Here is a 24,822-nt window from a genome sequence, read left to right as displayed (position 1 = left end):
AAAGTCTTAACTTTGTTAAGTTTGCTTGGTGTGTGTGTGTGTGTGTGTGTGTGTGTGTGTGTGTGTGTGTGTGTGTGTGTGTGTGTATGCACTCATGCTAGTGTATGTTCACATGTCTTGCATATGAAAACATGTACTATATATCTCTATTCATTTTTGGTTTTGTATTCAGTTACCCAGTTACCCAGCCTGGTCTTAAACTCAGTTTGTAGCAGTTTGAACACGCCATCCCCCTGCCTCAGACTCCTGAGTAGCTGGGAATTGACTTGGCTTGATTACTGTCATTCCAATCTAAGATAACAAGTGTTTGATAAAAGTATTATTTAAATAAAACCATTGGAATTGTTTCCTAACAGGTGCACACAAAATGTACATTCTAAGCATGTTCAAATTGATTATTTCTTTCAAGGGTTCATTACAAGTCTAATGAAGATAAAGTGTAGGGAGGGGCTTCTCCATCACAGGACAATCAAGAAACACAAGCAGTTTTAGACACTGACTGCATCTGGGCAGGTCATAAGGTGATTTAAATGATTTAAGGAGCGAGCTCTCATAAGTGGAGCACATTTATCTGGGAGGTTACAAAAAAATGTACCCAGACCTTTGGTTTAATTTTGCTGAATAGAAGCAGGTTTTAGGGAACTATAACCTGATCGCTCATATGCTAGTGATGATACATTCAAAGCCATAACGACACTTGAGAATTGCGAAAACAATTCAAACCACTCACGTTTGCTAGTATATGACCCTGCTCATCCATAAACTGCATGAACTGCCAACTCCTACTGATTCTATATTAATGCATATTAAAATGATGGATTTTTGTGATCACTCTGCTACCAAACAGTAATTGTGATCTTACTATACACTCTTCTAGTCTTTTCTACACAGCTGCTTTGGTAGATAGCGGTAATATCAATTTACAAAGTTATTTGCAGCATAAAATATTTATATTATGAATTGCTACAGAAGATCCATTGGTACCCAGGGTTGCTTTCAGTCATGATGCTACTGGAATTTACAAGGGCATTAAACGAGTATTCATTTCAACATAACCCCAAAGGACATGGCAGCCATAACGAAGACCTAACCTTATCATCTCTAATCTACGTCCAAATGATGTATGCATCTTCCAAATAACTGAAAAATGTTTCTGGGTGATTATACTATATACTGTTGAATCTCTGCTAATTCTTAGTGATCCGGGCCATATGAGCACACCATTCTGTACACATATGAAAGTGCTAGGTAAAATGTATAGTTATCATATACAGATATTTGAAAATATATCTTATAAACATATTTTATTGGAATTCATAAAACCTACATCTAGCTTCTCCATTCAATTCTATAGCCATTATCCATATAACTATTGCTAGTTGTATAAAAGACTCATAAGTAGTTGAAAGGGAATAATAGCAAATACTTTTTTAGTTTAAAATATGACTAACGGTTTCAGGAGCTTCTAGGAATCTCTAGTGAGATGGGCAAACAGGCTATGGGAATGAAAACTGTGTGTTGAGTGGATTTCAGGTGACTTGCAATCTTAGCTTTCTTAGACAGAAAATTTTAGAATATAAAGAAAATCTCAAAATTTGTTCTGCTTTGAGGCAGAGGATATAGACCTTTGAAATCCATTCTCTTGTTAATTATTGACCATGAGCCACCAGAGAAAGATGGGGAGTAAATTCTCAGGCAAATTATACCTATTCCTGTGAGGGAACCTGGGCAGGATACCAACGGGGTCCCTTACACACCTGATGATCAGGAAAACAGTGTTAAGCGGGAAGAACAATGGGACCCAGATAAATTGCTGGAAGTAAGTTATATCTAGGAATTGTTATGAAACTGTTAGATTGTTATCAATTATACAAAGATTACAGAACATGTATATTAAAATAATAGTTTCAGTTACCCTGCAGTGTCTTAAATACTAGTGCTAGTAACCATTTGAACATCTAGCTTCCTGGTCTCATGAAAATGTGTATGTGGAAAATGTGAATTTGCTTCCTGAGAAAGAGACTGGGGCTGTGTCCTTAGCTGGACATTTGCATGGAACCTAATTTTGGTTTCATGGTGCTTCCCCAGATTTTGTGTTTTCTGAGTTCTTTGAAGAATATTGATTACCTATTAAAAAGGGGGCTCAATAGCAAACATTTTATTTTCTGGACAGGACTAATTTCCCTCATTACCGTGTAATTCTAGACTACACAAAGTACACAGGCAAAGAGCAAAGAAAAGTACCATGTTTTAAGTTGGCCAATGACCTGAGAACAGTGTGGCCAGTGTTTCAAATTCCATAGCTACCAAAAAGCTTTGGAAGAACACTGACATTTTGTTCTTATAAAATTATGTGCCTCTTTTTGTATTAAAACTAAATTAAATAATCATGAAATTATTTGGGATCACTAAGTTCTCAACCTGAAATCAGAACAAATACATTTTTAAAGGAGCCTTTTTAAAGCTATTAAAATATCTGCAAAGCAGTAATTACTCAAATATAAATGGTGAAAGTCACTAAAGCAATGAATGGTATGGTGACCCTTTACGGTCCCATGTGCGGTTGTCAGTACCTTTCACAGTACTGTCCTTCATACCCCCTTGGGCAGGCTGTGCAGCGATAATCTTCCAGACCTTCTAGTACACAAGACGGGCTGAAACTGAACCGGAAAACAACACAGAAAATGTTAGTCACATACTTGATAAAATTCAGTATTTCTACCCATTACCAAGGTCACTGGGACACTTTGTTGGGGGTGCGTGATAAAAATATTTATAAATGTCAATAAAATTCTTATTTATGGCAAGACAATTAAAACTACTAGTGATAGATAACAAAATCCACAGAAAAATATCAGCATTTTGAAATCATAAATTATTTTATGAAACGTGTATAAATATTACATCTCAACACAATTAATCACAGTTATTAATTCCAAGAATTTTGATGTGATTGTAAGTACACAGGTCTCTTAGTGGGTCAGGGATGGCTGAATCCGCCAGGTTAAAACCAAACGAAAAGGAGGATACAAGGACCATGGTTTTTATTTTCTCTGAACCCTTAGTCTAACTTGCACCGGAAGTTTAATATATGAAATGTGAGTGGATGTTTCACACAGAATACAACAGGGCCCTTTGCAGCCTACGGACTTCAACACTCACAGTACGCAAAGTAATTGGATTTAGCGTGTGGCAAGAAGACAGAGCTTTCCAAACCAAAATGAATGATATGTGCTGTTTTATGGGCTTTTAAATAATTGCCCTGTAATCAACTTCCCTATCCCATGTACAGACCCCAGCCAGACCACAGCTCAAACGAGTGGTTCATTCCCAGCAGAACACTAGGAAGAGACGACTTCCTCCCTGTAAAGGGGTGATTCAGATAACTGATTTCAAATCATTCCATACAAAGAAGCAATAGGAAGGATTGTTCTTAGGCCAAGACCCAAATCATAGCACATAATAACACCAGACTCATTGGTGGGGACATCTTTAGGGTTGTATCTTATTATAGCTCAAATCCATGGTTTGTGAATGGATGCCAGGTTTTAACTTTTGCAAAGTGTGTGAACAAATGAATCTACTATTTATGACCTCATTATCTGATTTTTTTTTCCTTAGATCTTGGGCCCCCTTCCCCCAAACTGGTAAATGATATGTTTATCAAGTGTTCAGTTCTTTAACTTCACATTTGATGCTGAAAACATGTGTGTGGGTGCATTTCCATGCACAACACACTGACTAAAAGTCATACGTAGGCCCTGGGAAACAGACTCTAGACATTTTAAATATAACCTACACTGGCCTGTAGAACGAAACTACAATCAATTTCTTTAAAAAAAAAAAACTTCCCCAATAAATAAAATATCTTTAAAATATTGTACAGGAATACAGCAGTTCTAGATGAGTTGATACAAACTGTTGAATTATGTGTTTCGTTGCAGAGTTTGATTTTTTTTCTTCAAGCACTAAAGGGGCTTTGGAAGGAGCTCAGAGGGATGAAACAGTGTTCAACAGCTCCTCTCCACTCCCGCCTCCTATTTCGTTTGCAGAAGCACTTGGAAATCCTTGTTCGGTTCGCTTAGGGGCCACTTGTTTTTATTTCCCTGTGAAGACTAGTTTCAAACACATCACCACGCAGTTTGTAAAACTTACAGGGTCTGTTTTCTGCGAGACCCACTCTGGATCACAGAACTGACTGGGCTCCTGGAAACCACTTCCTTCCGGTTTTGATCCCTGCTCTCAGTCTGCCTTTTTCGTGGATCTGTGCTGTTAACATGATTTCGAGCTCAGGGTCCGATTTCTTCTCTAAGTCACTGCCTTCACCCTAGGGGCTTCAAATACGGTGTTGACTCTAACACCTAAAGCTGATTTTCAACTCCTCTGGAGAAATCGCACTGGATTTTCCTCAGCATAGCCAATGGTTATGCTTCTGTGTCCTCTGCTGAATGCACAGAGGCAATGTTGTCCCCTTCTTTTACAGTCCATCAGAGTGCCGTTTGATGTCTAAATGTCACGGGAGCCACTCTCAGTCACATCATCCTATACAGCGCCGCCTCTTACCTTCATGGAAATTCTACCTCTCCCAAATCGCTCTACTTCAGCCGCATTAAACCGGTCTTTGTCAGTTGCCGGCCAGGCAGAGGTTTTGCTGTAGAGCCAGTGCACTGTTTCTCCTCAGCTGGATTAATGCTGCAGCTTTTCCACAAGTTCTTTCTACCAGTTCCATTCACATCTCTGCACCAGCCACATCTGTCTGTGGAGGTCGTTGGCCCTAACTGAAAATGCCCCTCCCTCCAAAACACACACACACACACACACACACACACACACACACACACACACTGTGACTACATGCTTTTCCTGGAAGCGCTGTCTCAGGCTAACGATTACATTACGAGACAGTGTTCTAGATGGCACTGCCACTCAGTATTAGTCATCAGAGGAACAAATAAAATGCTACCCCTATCTTCATGGAACGTACACTTATGTGGGACCCATACACAAATGTAGGGCAGGACTTGTGTTTTCTCTCTTATTCAGGATATTGAGATGGAGTACTTACTATTTAGTAAAAGCTTGATATCTGAAAGAGCATCTGACTGAAGTCAAGACATGCCGTAAAAGCATTCGCGGCATGAAAACGGATGAAGGCGAGCGGTGCCAGGGAAACCACTCCCATGGAAGTGGTCCTTGAACTGGATTCTTAAAACTGGCCTGGATTTGATATGAATTGTCTCGGGCCTTAGTGACAAGAAAGATTTCTAAGTTTGTTTCAGCCTCACGTGGAAAGGTGCTGTGAGCCATGGCTTGCAAAGACAGACGGGCGTGGGTTCCTGGTGCTACCATAAAGGGGTCTGCCCTTCCCTTGGATGTACAAAGCAGAGCATGCAATGGTGTGTGAATGGCGCTGCTGGGCCACATGGCTGAAAGTCTGTGGTATCTGATGTGAGATAAGGAAGCTAAGACTGTGGCAGTGATCCACTCAGCACTGAGTGTTCCTTGCCCTTTCTTCTCATGGACCATGCAAACTGAAGTCACAAAATAAGACATTTCACCTCTCCCATCTGTAGCTCAGACTCTATTTTTACAAACTGGAAAAAAAGAATGTCTCTCTTTGCCCTGACTTGTTTTTCTACTTTGCCTCTTAATCCTTCTTACCATTCACGGATCTTTTTTTTTTTTTTTTTGTTAATTAGGCTAAAATGTTCCAAGTTACGGCTGGTGAGATTAGTGGGTCATGAAATCAGCTTAGTCTTTTTGAGTAGCATTTCTCTAAAATGTATGAGAAGAAAATTTAATAAATGGTAGGATACACGCACATATATTTGAGTGTCTACATATTGGTTTTTGAATACTGGGTTATGATATTTTAAAAGGACTAGTTACAGTTGTGGTTGATAAAATCCAAGTCCCATCGAGGCTATAACTATGATGTTTTAAGCCTTTCAGGCTCCTTGGAATAGAATTTATACCCAAATAAAACATCAAATTATGATATAAAAACTGAATGAGATGTTTTATTGATTCTGCTAACCAACAAAGTTAGAACTGTATATTTTCGACTTCCTAAAACTGGCACATTCTCTTAAGACTTCCACTATTGGTGACCTTCAGGAGGGACACTTTCAGGTCCAAGCTGCTATGTGTGCCCAGCCTCCCCTGGAAGAACAACACTGGATGCTGCTAACTATTGCTCCTCCCTTGGTAACAACACAGCCTGAGGTTTGGTCCCTCTGGCTTCTCCTGCATTTGCTCTTCATTTTCTAGTGATGGAGACTTCTCAACTAAAGTCCCATCTTGCCTTCATTCTTTGTGCACCCCTCGGGGAACATCTGCCTGGGAAATCCAATCTGACTTTAATTCACTTATTAACATATTTCTTCCTTCTTCTGCTCCTGCAATTTTCAGATTTCCATTCCGCGAAGCTATTTGCATATTTCCATTCAGACAGACCTTTCACATCAATTTTAACCCATTTAAACCGTAAATTACCTGTCCTTAGCAGCAGCTCTCTCCGGATTCCCTGTGTGAGCTCATGGTGCCGCCTTTTTGGGGGCCGAGATGGCTAAAATCATCAGCCCAACTCCTGCCTGTCTTGCCCTCACATCTAGTTAGTCACCAGTTGTGTAGTGCATATAGAGAAGTCCCTCCCACTTATCCCAGCACTGCCCTCTTGTGACTGTTACCTAGATACTGGCTCTCAATAGCTCTTGCCCAGGTTAGTGCAACTGCCTTTTAATTGGTCTCATTTCTTTTCTTCTTTGCCTGTTTCATTTCTTTCGATTCAGGTCCCCCATGACAGGCTTCCTAAAATGTGCATCTGATCATATTAACCGTTTTGAAAAGAAAGCAAGCCTGGGTGTTTTAAATTAACATAGAAAGTTAAGTAGTAATTTCATGGACTGGCACTCAAATATTTCTCCAACACAGTCCCCGTGTTTCTCATCATCCCCACATCATCTTCAGTAATTGCAGAATCCTGTGTGTAACGTGTGCTCCAAATCCTTTTGTTTACTAGCTCTTAAGCATGCCTGCCATTTGTTTTCTGAGCAATTGTGCATATAATTTCTTACCATCCAAACCTGCAAAAATCCCTAATCTACTCTTGGTAATATATTATATATAATAGTATTTCTTTCAATGTGTTCTTGACTATTCTACAATTAAGGATGATATTTGGGGACTGGAGAGATGGCTCAGTGGTTAAGAGCACTGACTGCTCTTTCAGAGGTCCTGAGTTCAATTCCCAGCAAGCACATGGTGGCTCACAACCACCATGCAGGTGTACATGCAATCGGAACACTCATAAACATAAAATAAATAATACATCTTTAAAAAAGAATGGTATTCATGACTTTGAATTCTGTGACCATTTCTTTTAGTCCCAAACTTTTATAAGAAGCATCTCTAAGAAGTGGCAGTATTTTTATTTTGCACACTGTAGCTGTGGGTATTATAGTATACCCAAGAGGGAATTATTACTGATTTTGTTTTAAATCTAAATGGTTCACATTTTAGTAAACAATGAAATGAATGGCATTCCTTTGTTTAAGCACGGGCATCAGAGGAAGAGCTGGGAAAGGGAAAAATAATATTCTATTTCATACAACTATAATTTTGTACTTGAGAAATAAAATCATATATTTTTATCTTCGTCAGTAGCCACCATACCTAACAATCTTTGTTTGACACCGTGGAAAGAATTGTACTTTTGAAAAGAGACAGCAGTGATTTGGATGAAACTGTTTTCAGAACGCAGACAAAGCTAAAGATGAGGAAACGGTAAGTGTGCACCATCGGAAGTTCACTTCATCTGCATGGCTTTGTGGCCTTTTTATTCCTAAGGTGTGCAGAATTCTAACGCTACTTTCTCTTCAAAAGCAAATTCTTAGAGGGAAATGACTTTACCCTGTAGAGACTGCAGTATACAAATCACCCAAGAGAAAGTCCTGATAGTCTTAGCAAAAAGGTAAATGAAAACATGGAGGGGTCTGCAATAATAGATATAAACAACAACAGAAGTTTCAGACAGCATGGAAATGAGATATTTCACCACTTCTTTCCCTGTGGCAGTGTTTCCATGGTACCACGCTCAAACCATCTGAAATGAAAGGGGGGTCTGTGCTCTTAGCCAGCGTCGATTTCTTATAAAGCACTTAACAATAAGTTACCCTGACTTCCTCATGCTCTTTTTCAATTGCTTCTTTGATAATTATTTCCCAATATTGAACCAACACATAAGATGAAACATCCACACATGTGGTTTGGTGTTTATTCAGACTTTCCTTTCCAACTGAAGCACAGATAACATGTAAAGCTTACACAAGACCTGTGCATTCATCACACCACATGCATCAACGTATGCATACATCATTTGTCTCAGCAACAGACCCAATGCCAATATTGATAGTTACATTTATATCAATAAGCATTAATTACTTAAAAGAGGGTTCTAGAACAGAAATGGATCACAGAGTATACACACACTGACATTACTTGTGTTTCTATCTCATTTTAAAAATATCTGCTGTGGCTTGAGATTTTTTTTTGTCTATTCAGAAACATTGGCAAATCATAGAGGCCGTGTGCCAGGCAAATGGGATTACTCATGGGAAAATGCAGTAACATGCATCAATCTTACTTGTTGCTGGGCGAAATCAGAGGACAAGCGCATGGTTGGCAGTCATTTGGCAGTCCCCTGACAATTCCATAGTAGCCGAGGGCACACCGTTCACAGAAGTCACCGGCGGTGTGATGCTGACAATTCTGTAAAGGAAAACAAAGAGTTGCTTTCGGTGTAAAAGGGGTTACAGTGCATTGTATCATACAGTTTCCTAGCAATACACGGGTTGAGCTCACACACACACACACACACACACACTTACATATTCACATACAAATACACACACACTCACACATACACTCACACATACACTCACACACAAATATACACACACATGCACACAGACGTTCACACACGCTCACACTCACACATGCTCACACACATACACTCACACACTCACATACAAACACACACACACTCACACACGCTCACACACACACACTCACACACATACACTCACACACTCACATACAAACACACACACACTCACACACGCTCACACACACACTCACACACATACACTCACACACAAATACTCACACTCACACACAAATACACACACTCACAGACACACACAAATACACACACAGAGAAATAGACAGTGATCAATTCTTAGAGATACATTTTTATTTAGGAAGCTGATGCATGCGTAGTTGCTACGTTATCAATAAGAGCTTCTGTTTCACATGAATTAATTTCTGTGTACATTGTTCTTTTACTCAAAATTAGCAAATAGAAATTCAAGAATATCTCAAACTTTAGTTCTGTGGGGAGCTCAGGGAGATGCTATAAAACCAGGGCTCTGGTGTACATCCTTTGAGGGGTGCCAAAGACAAACTAAAGCAGAAAGCTTAGCTATATTGAGAGAAGATGTACACAAAAAATGACCAGCTTTTATTACACCATGAATGTCATTTATCTATTTCCTGGGAACCATGAGTGGTTCTTCACCATCATAAAGGAGTCAATCTGACATTGTAATAACCTTTGGTCAATATTTCCTTTTCATGTCTTCTTTAAAGGGAAGATATTCCACTAATATGTTTGAAGGCATTTTTATGAAGAAAGGAGATGCACTATGTAGTAAGATACAGTTTTGGTATAAAAATGCTCACCATGTAGAATCATACTTCACAAAAAGCAATCAGTCTAGATCTGAAAGGAGGTACCCATGAGGCACTCAAGTGAGGAGAAGGATAAAACAATATCCTACCTTGATGAATTTATATCCACTCTAAGGATTTGGAAACAATTAGGAAACACAACAACAAAAATGTAACCACAAGTATTGTTTAGGAAATATATGATACAGTATTGAGAGTGAGAGGGGAAAGGGGGACACAGGGAATTTAGAGTAAGAGTTCAGGTTGGTTTTGTAAGACAGGATTTGCAGAAGTCAGAGCAATGACTCACTCCTTAATATGCTGAAAGAAAGACTGAAATACTGCAGTAACAAGATATATGTAAATGTATGCTCCCTCTCCAGCCTTGTCTCCAGCCAGTGCTGCCTATGTACTTGGAGCTCACCTCCAGAGAGCATCTGAAAGTCCCTACTTAGGTGTGACCCGTCCTTTCCCTAGGGACTTTTCATTTGTAAATCCTGTGTTCAGTCAGTGTCATTTCATCTTCTTACTTGTGCAGCTCATATCAAATGTCTTTTTCTCTCTACCACAGTCCCTAGTGTCCTAAACGTGGTTTAACAGCTCCTTCTATCTAGCTCAACATGGGGAAGGAAACGCCATCAGCATGTTATTATTCTAAATGACTGAATGAACGAACTCATGTCCTAGGCAGCATGGATGAGATGGGTCAAGATTTTTAAATATGATAAAGGACAGGTACCATAGCTCATAAATGCAGAAAAGTGGTTAGCAGGACGAAATGACTTGTTGAATTATGATGCTAATTTAAATGCCATAATCCTCCTTTACTTGACCATCCAGAGGAATCTACATATTTTAGCAGTCAAAGCCCTTCCATACTTCACTGTAGCACTCTGAGACAATGATTCCAAAATAGATTACTGCATATGGATTTTTGTGTCAAATTATCTAACAAGTCATTGAAGGAATGTGTTTCCCAGGGAAGCCTTTAAGATCACATTTTCTAATTACAGAAATAATAGTGCCCAAGACAAATTGGTCTTTAATAGTTTTTGGCATTTTGGCATTTACAACAAAATAATTGATTTTTATACAATGTATATATAATGCTAACAACTGAAATCAGTTGCTTAAGTATAATGACCACTGCTAAAAATACAAAGGCCACAAATTGTGGTTTTAATTTTCTTAAATATGAAATTTTACATTATCTGATTACTAAAAAATAAAACCAAGCATATTTTAACCTTTTTTGAATTACTGAATTTTCACAGATACACTAACATGCTATACTTGGCTAAGTGAATAAAATATCCTGTCTTAGTCCATAAACAAAGCATATAAGTCGTAATGCTATTTTAGAAACGTTGCCACACAGCTCCTTTATAATACTACCCAATATGTTTTGAAACAGGATGCATAGTATTTTTCTTACATAGGAAATTTTCCATAGGGAAATTTATATACTGTACATGCCTAACAAGTTTAAACACATCCACAGAAGTTTAAACACACTAGTAATTTTTTCATTAGTATATTAGAATATGTGAAATTTGAATGCTTGCCTTACACCCTGGATTACAGGTGGTCCATATGTCTTCTATACTACCCAATGAATATAACCCAATTTTGTATTTTAGACTTAAGGTGAGGAGTAACTGAATATAATTTTACACTATAGGGACATTTTCTACGTTTTCTTTCGGGTATCACAAAATGCACAGTTCTTGTAAAGCAGGCCTCTCAGTCTCACACGACTGTAAACTAGAAATGTTCCTTGTGCCATGCCAACATTTCATTTCCTTCAGTCTTGTTTTAAGGCAGCAATCTGAGTTATGAGTTCTGCCTTCTAATGTTTGGCAGATGAAGTCCAATTCTCATCTCCCAGAGAGGTGCTCAAATATCCAACATTACTTCGCAGATCTCTCCTAACAAGCTAGGCTGTAAACAATATCCTTACTCAGAGTTTCTTTCAAAGCACTGTGGGTGGGGAGGGTTTACAAGTATGCTGCTGAGATCTGCAAACGTATTACGACTCCTTCCATCCTTGATTTCTGGAGCTTGTAGGCACATCAGTGCCAAGCATGAGTACCTAGTAAATCTGCAATCCAGTGTTCACATCTACATCATCTAAATTAATATAATATGCTGCTATCTTCATCTTCGTAACCCAGCACTGAACACAAGATGGACATATTGGAAATATTTGTAAAGAAAGCCACAAAAACAGATGGACAGGTGAAAGAAATTATTTTTTTCCTGTTAATTTCATACTGTTAATTGTGGGTCAACAGGTCACCTGTTAGCACGTTTTCTGTCATCCTAAAGGTTAGGAACCATTTCAGCTTTATGTAATGGAATATCACTGGGAAACACTTTGAACTTTTACTGTAGAGGGGGTACCCTACGGTTAGTGATGTCTCTGGAGTCTACTGTGTCCCATCTTTTGCAGCCATTTTTACACCCCCTTAATCTTCCAACTCTGACTTCGCAGATTCTATCTGTAGCTTTGTTTGTGGGGATATCATAGAACACGAATCAGTTGTTTACTTAAACAATCCGGCATTTGAACAACAAATCCCATCCTCACTGTTTTCGGCTTAAGCAAGTTATTAATTCTGTCATATCACCTAATCTGTTATGAAAGAAGAAATGATACTGCCTGTCTCATAAATGTATTATAAGAATAAATGAAAAAAATCTATGTATAGTGGCCTGTATTTTTACCAGTATCTTACCAATATATTTCTAGTCCTGATATATACACATAGTTGGGCACACACAGCTAACATTGCTTTAAAAGAATTTGAGATATAATTCATCATCCTGCCTAGGATTGTGATAATATACTGCAGAACGAGAATGCAGAGCCTCACGCATTGTCTGTGCAGTCGGCCTTCCAACTGGCTGGATGCTCACTATGCTCAAAGAATCTCTTTTCATCTCTAGAGAACAATGTTAACTTTTCTCCAGTTTATAAAACCTTGTTAAATAAACCATAGTGAGATATCAAAATTAACCTCTTCCCTGAGATTCTCCTACCCCGTTTTAAAAAACAAAACCTGGACAGACTTATAACTCACTTCTACCCTGGTACAAATTTTACATTTTGATAATCTCTCGCGTATTTTTCATACGGACCTCTTAATCACCCCTGTAGAATCTGCTTGTTCTCTAGAATTCACCTGAGCTTTCAAAAATCAAACATTCAATCAAGTAAGAATGTGTTCCCTCATCTCGGTTTTTAAGCAGCATTTTGTAGTCAAGTTAAAGCAAAATTTTCATACTATTTGGCCAAAGATTTTAAAGACTACCTCATTTTTTAAGCATTAATAGTCAAAGCTATTACAAAATATGAATAATCATATTTTGGCAGTGTTGCTAGATATATTAAGGAAAGTTTACATTTTTTAAATACTATACACTCCAATTAATGTCTATTTCTTGAAGAGGAAACTTATTATTTTATTGGATATTTTTTATTTACATTTCAAATGTTATTCCCTTTCCCGGTTTCCCATCCATAAGTCCACATCCCCTCCCTCTCCCCTTCTTCTATACAGGTGTTCCCCTCCCCATCCACTCACCTTCCTGCACCCCCCAACATTCCCTTACATTGGGGGTTCAGCCTTGGCAGGACCAAGGGCTTCTCCTCCTCCCATTGGTGCCCCAAAAGGCTATTCTCTGCTACATATGCAGCTGGACCCATGGGTCAGTTCATGTATAGTCTTTGGGTAATTCCTGTGAGCTCTAGTTGGTTGGCATTGTTGTTCTAATGAGGTTGCAAGTCCCTTCAGCCCTTTCAATCCTTTCTCTAATTTTCTAACAGGGTCCAATGGGGACCCTGTTCTCAGTTCAATGGTTTGCTGCTAGCATTTGCCTTTGTGCTTGTCATGCTCTGGCTGAGCCTCTCAGGAGACAGCTATATCAGGCTCCTGTCATCATGCATTTCTTTGCTTCATCAATATTGTCTAGTTTTGGTGGCTGTATGTGTGTGTGTATATATATATATATATATATATATACATGTATATGTATGTATGTATATATATATATATATATATATATATATATATATATATATATATATATATATGAGCTGGATCCCAAGATAGGGCAGGCTATGAATGGCCATTCCTTCAGTCTCTGCTCCAAACTTTGTCTCCATATCTTCTCCCATGAGTAATTTTGCTCCCTCCTTTAAGGAGGACTGAAGCATCCACATTTTGGTCTTCCTTCCTGAGCTTCATGTGGTCTGTGGGTTGTATCTTGGGTAATTTGAGCTTTTGGGCTAATGTCCACTTATCAGTGAGGGCATACAATGTATGTTATTTGTGATTGTGTAGCCTCACTCACACAGGATGATATTTTCTAGTTATATCCATTTGCCTATGAATTCCACAAAGTCATTGTTTTTGACAGTTGAGTAGTACTCCATTGTATAGATGTACTATATTTTCTGTATCCATTCCTCTGTTGAAGGACATATGGGTTCTTTCCAGCTTCTGGCTATTATAAATAAGGCTGATATGAACATAGTGGAGCATGTGTCCTTGTTATATGTTGGAGCATCTTTTGGGTATAAGCCCAGAGTGGTATAGGTGGGTCCTCAAGTAGTGCAATGTCCAATTTTCTGAGGAACCTCCAGACTGATTTCCAGAGTGATAGTACCAGTTTGCAATCCCACCAATAATGGAGAAGTGATCTTTCTCCACATCCTTGTTTACATAGAGGATCATGTTGATGGATGTCCATATATTGAACCATCCCTGCATCACTGGAATGAAGCCTACTTGATTATGATGATCATTCTGATGTGTTCTTGGATTTTGTTTTCAAGAATTTTATTGAGCATTTTTGTGTCTATATTCATAAGGGAAACTGATCTGATGTTCTCTTTCATTGTTGGGTCTTTGTGTAGTTTAGGTATAAGCTTAATTGTATAAGCATAGTTGTGGCTATATAGAAGGAATTGGATGGTGTTCCTTCTGTGTCTGTTTTTGTGGAACAGTTTGGACCACATTGGTTTGAGGTCTTCTATGAAGGTCTGATATAATTCTGCACTAAACCCACCTGTTCCTGGGCTCTTTTTGGTTGGAGACTTTTAATAACTGCTTCTATTTCTTTAGGGGTTATGGGACTGTTTAGATGGTTTATCTGATCCTGATTTAACTATGGTACCCGGTATCTGTCTAGAAAATTGTCCATTTCATCCAGATTTCCCAGTTTTGTTGAGTAGAGGCTTTGGTAGTAGGATCTGATGATATATGAATTTCCCCAGATTCTGTTGTTATGTCTCCCTTTTCATTTCTGGTTTTGTTAATTTAGATACTCTCTCTGTTCCTCTGGTTACTGTCACTAAGGGTTTATGTAACTTGTCAATTTTTTTCAAAGAGCCAGCTCCTGGTTTTGTTGATTCTTTGTATAGTTCTTTTTCTTTCTACTTGGTTGATTTCAGCCCTGAGTTTGATTATTTCTTCCCTTCTACTCCCTCTTTGGTGCATTTGCTTCTTTATGTTCTAGAGCTTTTAGGTGTGCCGTTAAGGTGCTAATGTGTGCTCTCTTCAGTTTCTTTTTGGAGGCACTCAGAGCTATGAGTTTTCCTCTTAGTACTGCTTTCATTGTGTCCCATAAGTTTGGGTATGTTGTGTCTTCATTTTCATTAAATTGTAAAAAGTCTTTAATTGCTTTCTTTATTTCATCCTTGACCAAGTTATCATTGAGTAGTGCATTGTTCAACTTTGATGTATAGGTGAGCTTTCTGTCGTTATTTTTGTTATTGAAGGCAAGCCTTAGTCCATGGTGATCTGCTAGGATGCATGGGATTATTGCAGCCTTCTTGTATCTGTTGAGGCCTGCTTTGCAACTGATTATATGATCAGTTCTGGAAAAGGTACCATGAGGTGCTGAGAACAAGGTATATTCTTTTGTTTTAGGATGAAATCTTCTATAGATATCTCTTAAATCCATTTGGTTCATAACTTCCGTTAGTTTCTCTATGTCTCTGTTTAGTTTCTGTTTCCATGATCTGTATATTGATGAGAGTGTGGTGTTGATGTCCCCCACTATTATTGGGTAAGGTGCAATGTGTGCTTTAAGCTTTAGTAAGGTTTCTTTTATGAATATAGTTGCCCTTGCATTGGAGTATAGATATTGAGGATTGAGAGTTCATCTTGGTAGATTTTTACTTTGATCAATATGAAGTGTCCTTCCTTATCTTTTTTGATAGCTTTTGGTTGAAGGTCAATTTTATTCAACATTATAATGTCTACTCCAGTTTGTTTCTTGGGACCATTTGCTTGGAAAATTGTTTTCCAGCCTTTTACTCTGAGGTAGTATCTGTCTTTGTCACTGGGGTGTGTTTCCTGTATGCAGTAAATTTCTGTGTCTTTTTACATATCCAGTCTGTTAGTCTATGTCTTTTTATTGGGAATTTAGTCCATTGATGTTAAGGGATATTAAGGAATAGTGGTTGTTGCTTTTGTTATTTTTGTTGTTAGATCTAGAATTATGTTTGTGTTTCTCTCTTCTTTTGGTTTCGTTGCAAGGAGATTGCTTTCTTGCTTTTTCTAGGGTGTAGTTTCCCTCCTTGTGTTGGAGTTTTCCATCTATTATCCATTGCAGGGTTGGATTTGTAGAAAGATATTGTGGAAATTTGGTTTTGTCATGAAATATCTTGATTTCTCCATCTATCTTAATTGAGAGTATTGCTGGATATAGGAGCCTATGCTGGCATTTGTGTTCTCTTAGGGTCTGTATGACATCTGCCCAGGGTCTTCTGGTTTTCATAGTCTCTGTGAGAAGTCTGGTGCAATTCTGATAGGTCTGCCTTTATATGTTACTTGACCTTTTCCCCTTACTGCTTTTAATACTCTTTCTCTGTTTTGCTCATTTGGTGTTTTGACTATTATGTGACAGGAGGAATTTCTTTTCTGGTCCAATCTATTTGGAGTTCTGTAGGCTTCTTGTATGTTTATGGGCATCACTTTCTTTAGGTTAGGAAAGTTTTCTTCTATAATTTTGTTGAAGATATTTACTGGCCCTTTAAGTTGGGAGTCTTCGCTTTCTTCTACAGCTATTATCCTTAGGTTTGATGTTTTCATTGTGTCCTGGATTACCTGGATGTTTTGGGTTAGGAGCCCTTTGCATTTTAGATTATCTTTGATGGCTGTTTAGATGTTTTCTATGGTATCTTCTGCCCCTTTGCTTCTCTTTTCTATCTTGTATTCTGTTGGTGATGCTCGTGTCTATGACTCCTGATCTCTTTCCTAGGTTTTCTACCACTAGGGTTGTCTCCCTTTTTGCTTTTTTCATTGTTTCTTTTAAAACACTTTTAAATCCAGCATGATTTTATTCAATTCCTTCACCTGGTTTGTTGTTTTTTCCTGTAATTCTTTAAGGGATTTTTGTGTTTCTCTTTAAGGGCTTCTACTTGTTTACCTGTGCTGTTCTGTATTTCTTTAAGGGAGTAATTTATGTCCTTCTTGAAGTCCTCTATCATCATCATCATAAAATGTGGTTTTAAATCCAAATCTCACTTTTCCAGTGTGTTTAGATATCCAGTATCTGCTTTGGTGGGAGAACTGGTCTCTGATGATGCCAAGTAGTCTTGGTTTCTGTTGCTTAGGTTCCTGTGTGTGCCTCTTGCCATCTGGTTGTCTTTGGTGTTATCTGGTCTTGCTGTCTCTGACAGTGGCTTGACCCTCCTCTAAGCTTCTGTGTCAGCACTCCTAGAGGCTTGTTTTTGTTTTTTTGTTTTTGCTTTTTTTTTTTTTTTGAGTTGGATCTGGGACCTGAGAGCTGCTTCTGGTTTTGCGTGTCCTGAAGCCTCCAGGGAGGTCACTTGGAGCAGAAGAGTTGATCTTACCTCTGCTCTCAGATGTGTCAGAGCTCCAGGGGACTGGCTTTCGGCTGTCAGCACAGGCAGAAACTGGAAGGTTCCTGCTGGGGATTGCTCCTAGGTTCCTGTATCCAGTGGGCATTAGGCAGATTCCTTTTGTTCCAGGAATGCGGTCAGAACTGGCAGTCTCCTGTGAGCTCTCAGGATTGTCCCCACTTCTGAGAGTCCAGCTCTCTCCCCCATGGGATTTGGGTACAGAGAGCTGTGGGAGTGGTTCAGCTCTGGGTACAGGCAGAAACATGGAAGTGTCCAGTTCCAGATGACTTCTGCCTTTGTGTGTCCTGAGGCCACCAGGTGGGTCCCTTGGAGAAGAAGAGTTGCTTTTACCTCTGCTCTCAGGTGTGTCAGTGCTTAACTGGCTTTCTGCTCTTGGCCAAGAGAAAACTTATAATTGAATTACAGGTATTGATGTTGTGTCAGACAAGAGTGAAGGGGATTTGTATTTTTTAATTTCCTTCTAAAATTATACTTCTAACCCAATAAAAACATTATTATTACAAACTACCCCTTTAAAATATATGTTAGCTAAAGGCTCAATATTATGGAAAATAAGACATAAAACTTACAGGGTATAGTGACAACAGCTACTGTGTATGCCTCTACCCACCTGTCGTTTATCCATATGACTCCTTTTATATTCCTCTCTATTCACTCGTAGTTAGCACACTACCTCTACTTCTTAGGGTGTAACATCTCATAAGTTTTAACCTTTCATTGATAGAAAGCCAAGTCCTATCAGGTTCAAGGACAGCCACTGACGTATTTGTAGTAAGAAACCGTGTGGAAGGTTTAGAAACTATTCAAACCGAGGATGAGGCGACCACTCTCTTGAAAATGTCATATGCAATTAGGAAGAGCACAGCCACACAGTAGTGCTTATTGGGAGAGTTGTTTAACCACATATTTCTCTATAATTATATGCATATTCTTTCTATTACTTATAAAGGAAGATAAAAAGTAAATATAGTAAGAAGAATAAATGAGCTCCCACCTCTAGATACCATCTCCTCAAGGGGTTTAGCTTGGAATTTGTTTGTTGAATGTCTATACCATTATGGTCCTTTGATGTAATCCTAACTCCTAATGGGATGGTCTTGGGAACTAGCCCTTTGAGATGGAGTGGAGGATTATGTTTGAATACTCCTGGTTGGAACTGGTGCTCTTACAAAAATTAATTGCAGGGAGCTACCATTAGAGTTCCTCTACCATGTGAGGACATTGAAAAAATAGTGTTCCTTGTGACGTGGAAATGTCCATACCAGACATAGAAGTTGGTGAATAGTCCAAATTTTAGAACTATAAAAATTATTTTTGTTGTTTATAAGCCTATGAGCTTGTTGTATGGTGTCTTGTTGCAGTAACTCCAATAAGCTAAGAGAGAAAATGTTCCATAGTGCTAGACACAATAATGATTATTTGGATTGTGATTATATATTAATTAATAGCTTGTTAGTTTTAAACTAAGACTACAAATGAAGGATAATGTGGTAATTGTCAATGCCACTTAGAGTGCCTTTTAATTTTATTTTAAAACATTTTATTTAGTTTTATTTTATGTGTTTTGCTTGCATGTACATATGTGCATCATGTGGCACTCATGGAGTATCAGGCATATGTGGACTCCTCAAGAGTGTGTTAGATGCTTTGGAACTAGAATTACAGGTAACTGTTAGCTTCCGTTTGAGTGCTGTGTCCTGAACTTGGATCCGCTGGTAAAGCAGCAAATTTTCTTAGCCACTGAGCCCCATTTAACTGCTCTTTATGAAGTCAACCATCTGCTAAGTCATGTTTTAAGCTGTTTATTGACTATTTTATTTATACAATAAACATCTGTATACAAATTCGCTGAGAGGTACAACTATTATTGTTATCAATTGACAAATATAGAACCCCAGGCACCACAAAAATTAAAGAAACTGCCTAGGTTCATCCAGTCAGTTGAGAGTTGAAGTCAAAATTTGAGTCAAGATAATGGAGCTAAAGCCTGACACTGAAGCAAAATTAGGGACACAGCAAAGTGTGACAGATATAACTTTAAGCTGGGGTGGTAGTTTAAATATGCTTGCCCAGGGAGTGGTACTATTAGGAAGTGTGGCCTTGTTGGAGTAGGAGTGGCCTTGTTGGAGGAAGTGTGACATCATGGCAGGATTTGAGTTCCTCCTCCTAGCTGCTTTGGAAAAACAGTCCTCTCCTGGCTGTAGTTGGATCAAGATGCAGAACTCTCATCTCCTTCTCCAGCACCATGTGCTATGTCTGCCTGGACACTGCCATGCTTCCTGCTGTGATGATAATGAACTAAACCTCTCAAATTGTAAGCCAACCCTGATTAAATGTTTGCCTTTATAAGAGATGCCTTGGTCATGGTGTATTTTCAACGCAATAGAAACCCTAGCTAAGACAGCTGGAGTCCACAGAAATCAGTATGCTTCTGTCTCCTTGATTGCACCATGAGGTTATAATAATAGTTGTTTCCTATTTGCCTCAGAAGCCTGCTTCTAAGATAAATAAATATGTCTAACTTCAAAAGTTCCCCTAAGGACAATATAAAAATTCAAGGCATAACAATTTATATATAACTGTGTGTGTTTGATGAACGTATTTATTTGTTTCTTACTTCATCTTGGGATTCCTAGAAAATAGACTCTCACTGAGGATTCTTAAGGCAAAAAACTATTCATAAGAACCAACTGAAGAACAACAATAACAACAACAAAAACAAAAAGAAAACAGGAAAAGGACAGTAACTTTTGTTTAATAAAAGGGAAATTAAACTTTCATTTATGACTGTGTTTAAATCAATCATTTGAAGCAAATGTAATCCTTTAAAACTACATAAGGATAGTGCATTTAACTTCCACATATTATGTGTTGAAATTTACAGAAAAGGAGAAAATAAGACTATGACATCAAAAGCAAATACTAATTATTTTGGGAACTCAAGGAAAGTTAATATTACTTATGATTTTACTCTCAGTTCTCTCATCTTTAGTCAGAAAAACTATGCACAAAGACCTCTAAAATCTGCCTTTATTCTTGGTCCACCCGCCACAATCATGTACTGCATTTTAATAACCTCGCCTGACTGAAAGAAGTATTTCTGAGAATATAGGAATAAAAAGACATTTCTTAATATGACAAGGAACAATTGTCTTTCTCAAAAATTATTTTCTTTTTCTTTATAATAATTTATGGTTTATTTTATCTTATGTGCATTGGTGTTTTCCCTGTAGATTTGTCTGTGAGGGTGCCTGATCTCCTGGAGCTGGAGTTATAGACAGTTGGGAGCTGCCATGTGGGTGCTGGGAACAGAGCCTAAGCTCTCTGCAAGAGCTGTTAAGCTCTTAAGCGTTAAGCCATCTCTCAGCCCAGGAATGATTTTTCTTTAATAAACTAGTGCTGCCAAGCTTACTGTAGAAGAATGAGACTCTAATATTAAGATCATGAATTAGAAAAGTTGTTGATTATTTATCTATTTAACATTTTAGGCTATTCCTGTCAATAAAATTTATAAAATAATTATTATAGATATGGTATATGACAAGAAGCTAACATGTATTGTAAAATAATAATCAATAACTATACAATAAATATAACTAGCTGAACATTGATAGGTTGTGAATAACAATGTTTGAATATCAAACACATATTAAGATTTTATTGTAAAGACTAGTTAGTGAATGATCTGCTAACAAAAATACTGGAATGTTAACTACTGAAATTAAAATATATAATATATGTAATTTTAATGTGCAAAATATATAACCTATCCTTTATAATAGTTTAACCATAAGATATAAAATGTTTAAAGAGAGAAGACAATAACATTCCTAGCTTAAGGAAGCACAACAAACCTGTATAAATACAACAGTTCCTTAAAGTGCAGTTTATTTCAATTTCAATCAAAATCCTAGTTATATATCTTAGAAAAATGGATAAAATGATGATTAAAATGTCACTGGAATGAATATATGGAATCTAGTTCAGAAAATTACAAGAAGTAAGGGTGATAAAATCTGTGTATGTTACTAAATAGCACATTTTAAAAGGAAGGGAAGCAAAGCATTACAGTAAAAACCAAAGGCAAACAGACGATCTGAGCCTTAAGCAGATTTTAATATGAAAAAAGATAACAATGCATATTTAGAAATCATGAGTTATAAGGAAGAAGGGATATTAATCAAGAAGATGTGTCTTTTAATAATATCTTTGAAGGAAAAAAACCACTACCACAAAAACTTTTAGAATTACTAGAGAAGAATTAAAATTAAGTGGTAGGAATTATGCAAACACTGTGGGATCACTGTCTAGGTGCGATACTTACATGCCTGTTCCAGATCACTATGGGAACATGTGTATGTAGAGAAGCAAAAGGCATTGCATCCTGGGAATGCAATGTATTGATAACAGGGTAATGAAAAGAGAGGGACAAAGAGAGGAACCAGGGGGAGGAGGGGGTGTTTCGAAACCCTCATGCTGGCATGGCTGGGCAATCAACCAAACATCGACTTCCAAAAACAATGCAGAGATGTATGGTGACAAACTCTGTTGATATGTCACAAAGGGTAAACCCTGGGACTGAGTGAATCACGGGCTTTACCATAGCCCTGGAAGTAAAAATCTTGATTTTATTAACTGGTGTTCACATAGAATAAGAGAAACTGCGAATGGCATAAAGAAAACTCTTTGGTGACGGAGGGAGTGGTAGTTAGAAGGAGGTATAGAGCCAAAAGACTTGTTCTGTTTTGAATGATGGTGCGAATGGGATGGGAGATTAAGAGAATGGTATCCTTGAACAGCAGAAACGGTGAGGATCAGACATACACAGTGAAGCCTTGTCTCTCCCTCCTGGACTTACACTCTCATTTACCACTCGCTAGACTCCAAACACACAACCTTGTGTGTGCCACACATGTGCTCCACTATGAGTTACATCTCTAGCCTAAAAGTCTGTCTTTTCTAGAAAGAATATTTTTTTTCCCAATGGAAGGAAGAGAGTAAGAGGTAACAGAGACAAAAAGTGATCAATGGTTGCTGAGGTCATGTGAGCTATAGCCCCCTTTTTTTCTGCTTGCTGCTGGTTTCATATGAAACAACACCAAGGGCTGAGGAGATGTCTCAGTTAGAAAACACTCCATCCACACAAGCATGAAGGTCTGCATCTGAGTCCGAGGACACTAACAGGCTTCGCGTGGTGTTGTGTGTTTGTAACCTCAGCTCTGTTGCAGCAGAGCACTCTGTCCAGCCAACAAGGGTTACTTGGCAAGTGCCATGGCACTGAGAGACCCTGCCTCAAAAATCGAAGAGAAAGAGACAGTGAAAGAGAAGGGGAACGAGAAAGACAACCAAGGTAGATGGAGAATGATAAGAAAGCCCACGAGGACATGAGAAATATAGTGCAAGTCTTGATGAGATTATGATGTTGAAATGCTAAGGGCTGAACAGGAGAGAAACCGACAGAGGCCCAAAAAAGAAGATATTCAAAACGGAGAAGGCAAAGGCAGAAGAAATTAAGAAGACAAAGAATGGAGAGTTGGTTTTTTATGATCATTAAAATCAAGGAGGATTACATCAGTGGTTTGCTTAGGTGATGGAAACGCCACAAAGGAAAATGATTAGAGAAGCAAGCGTCTGCTCAGGGGTGAGTGGTTAACTAAAGAAGCTGACAGAGCAGAGACAGACATGAGAAAGAGCTAAAGCTGTCTGATGCCACAGAGGAGAAGGTGCGGAAGGCTGAGACTGGCAGTATGGGACAGGGATGCCCACCCTCTCTTCAGGGTCAGGAACATGAAGAACAGCAGAAAACAATGACTGCTTAGGAGGGCCACAGGACTGGCAGCCTGTGAGGGGACAGTCAGATTTCTATAAGCAAACTGAAGAGAAAGCTAGGGGGGAAGAGAATTCTACATGGGATTTTATTGATGTTTTACCATGAGTTCTACAAGGTTCAGTGGAAAAATGTCAGAAGACTAGAAGAAGATGGGAGAAATGGATGCCTAGAGCTATAAAGTGATTCAACTTTAGGGGATCAGCAATGACAGAGGATCCTGAAATACCAGTGAGAGACTGGAGGGCCCAGATGGTTCAAAAGCAAATGGTGGTTCAGGGTTCTGCCTGTCACAGGAAGATGCACCACTAACAGTTGCCTTAACTCTATGAGAAATAGGTAAGTGATAGTGTATACAACCAACGCACTTAAGGATGTTCATGATAGCCACTTGTACAAAGCACAATATAAAACTCTAACAGTACTGCATGCCCGGTTTCTAAACACAGACAAACCCAGTGGGAAATATTTAAAATACTAAAATATTTTGACTTAGGTTGTATTGGGGGAAACTTTTTTTGTAACAACTTTTCTTTCTCTTTTCTTTTCTTGTCTTTTCTTTAGATCTTCCTTTTTCCACCACCACCCCTTCCATTATTTTCTTTTGAATTTTCAAAACTGGAAATCAAAGTTAAGACTTCATATAGGCCATACTCACTCTACCATCCTAACCCTTTAAGCATTTGGTTATAATTTCCAGATTCCATAAAAACCCACTTTTCTCATAATTAGAAAATAATATACCACATAATTTTTGACCAGTGTGTTCTCCCGTGCTCTAAGATGATATTATTCCATTTTTTTTGGAGAGGAACTGAGGGTTTTTCCCGATCATAATCCCTCATTACATCTTAAAACGTAGAACATGGCGACCGTCCTTGCCCCTTGCGTTTTCTGTTTCAAGCACACAGCTATGCTCCTTGCCGAGGAATCTGCCTCTGCGTGGAGGACTGCATATTTGGAAAGCGAAAGGAGCGTACAGGTCTTGTCCAGGAATCTGCAGGTACCTACCTGGCATACTGAGGTCTCAGGATCACACTGGCTACTGTGTCCATGACACTGACAGGGAACACAGGTTCCTAAGGTTGGTCCGGGAGTTCGGCCACCTGGTTCAGAATGCACTCGGTAAAATCCTGGTGCACACGTCTAGAAGAAAAAGAAGGCGATCAGGACAGGTATGTTAGCATGCTTGCTTCCGTACAGAATTTCTTCAGTAGTTTTAAAGATGTCCTCTCTGTGTGTATGTGAATTTGGGGAGTCCCACTTATAAGCATAAATGACAATTTTAATATGTTTCTGTTATGGTTTGCCCTGGAGTTACCTGTATTTTGATGCTAATTCCACTGCCCCAAGGACAGCTGCCTAATCA

General features: G+C 38.5%; 1 protein-coding gene across 7 annotated transcripts in view; it reads right to left on the bottom strand.

The window, feature by feature from the left end:
• The window catches only part of Lama2 (laminin subunit alpha 2), a 647,938-nt gene that overhangs the window by 189,817 nt on the left and 433,299 nt on the right, over positions 1–24,822 (bottom strand). For all 7 annotated transcript variants that reach the window (XR_015627317.1, XR_015627326.1, NM_001427039.1 and 4 more), the window contains 3 exons: positions 24,465–24,599; positions 8,645–8,769; positions 2,574–2,660 (listed from right to left, as the gene is read on the bottom strand). Coding sequence is in view for 5 of the 7 variants with exons in the window: in NM_001427039.1 (NP_001413968.1) it covers positions 2,574–2,660; positions 8,645–8,769; positions 24,465–24,599 (347 nt within the window). In the remaining 2 variants the exon portion in view is untranslated. The remainder of the gene's footprint in view (positions 1–2,573; positions 2,661–8,644; positions 8,770–24,464; positions 24,600–24,822) is intronic.

Source organism: Rattus norvegicus, chromosome 1 (assembly GCF_021556685.1).
Source record: "Rattus norvegicus strain SHRSP/BbbUtx chromosome 1, alternate assembly SHRSP_T2T, whole genome shotgun sequence".
Lineage (NCBI taxonomy): Eukaryota > Metazoa > Chordata > Mammalia > Rodentia > Muridae > Rattus > Rattus norvegicus.
Note: the sequence above shows the minus strand (reverse complement) of the source record. Positions and strands in the feature narration are given on the sequence as shown.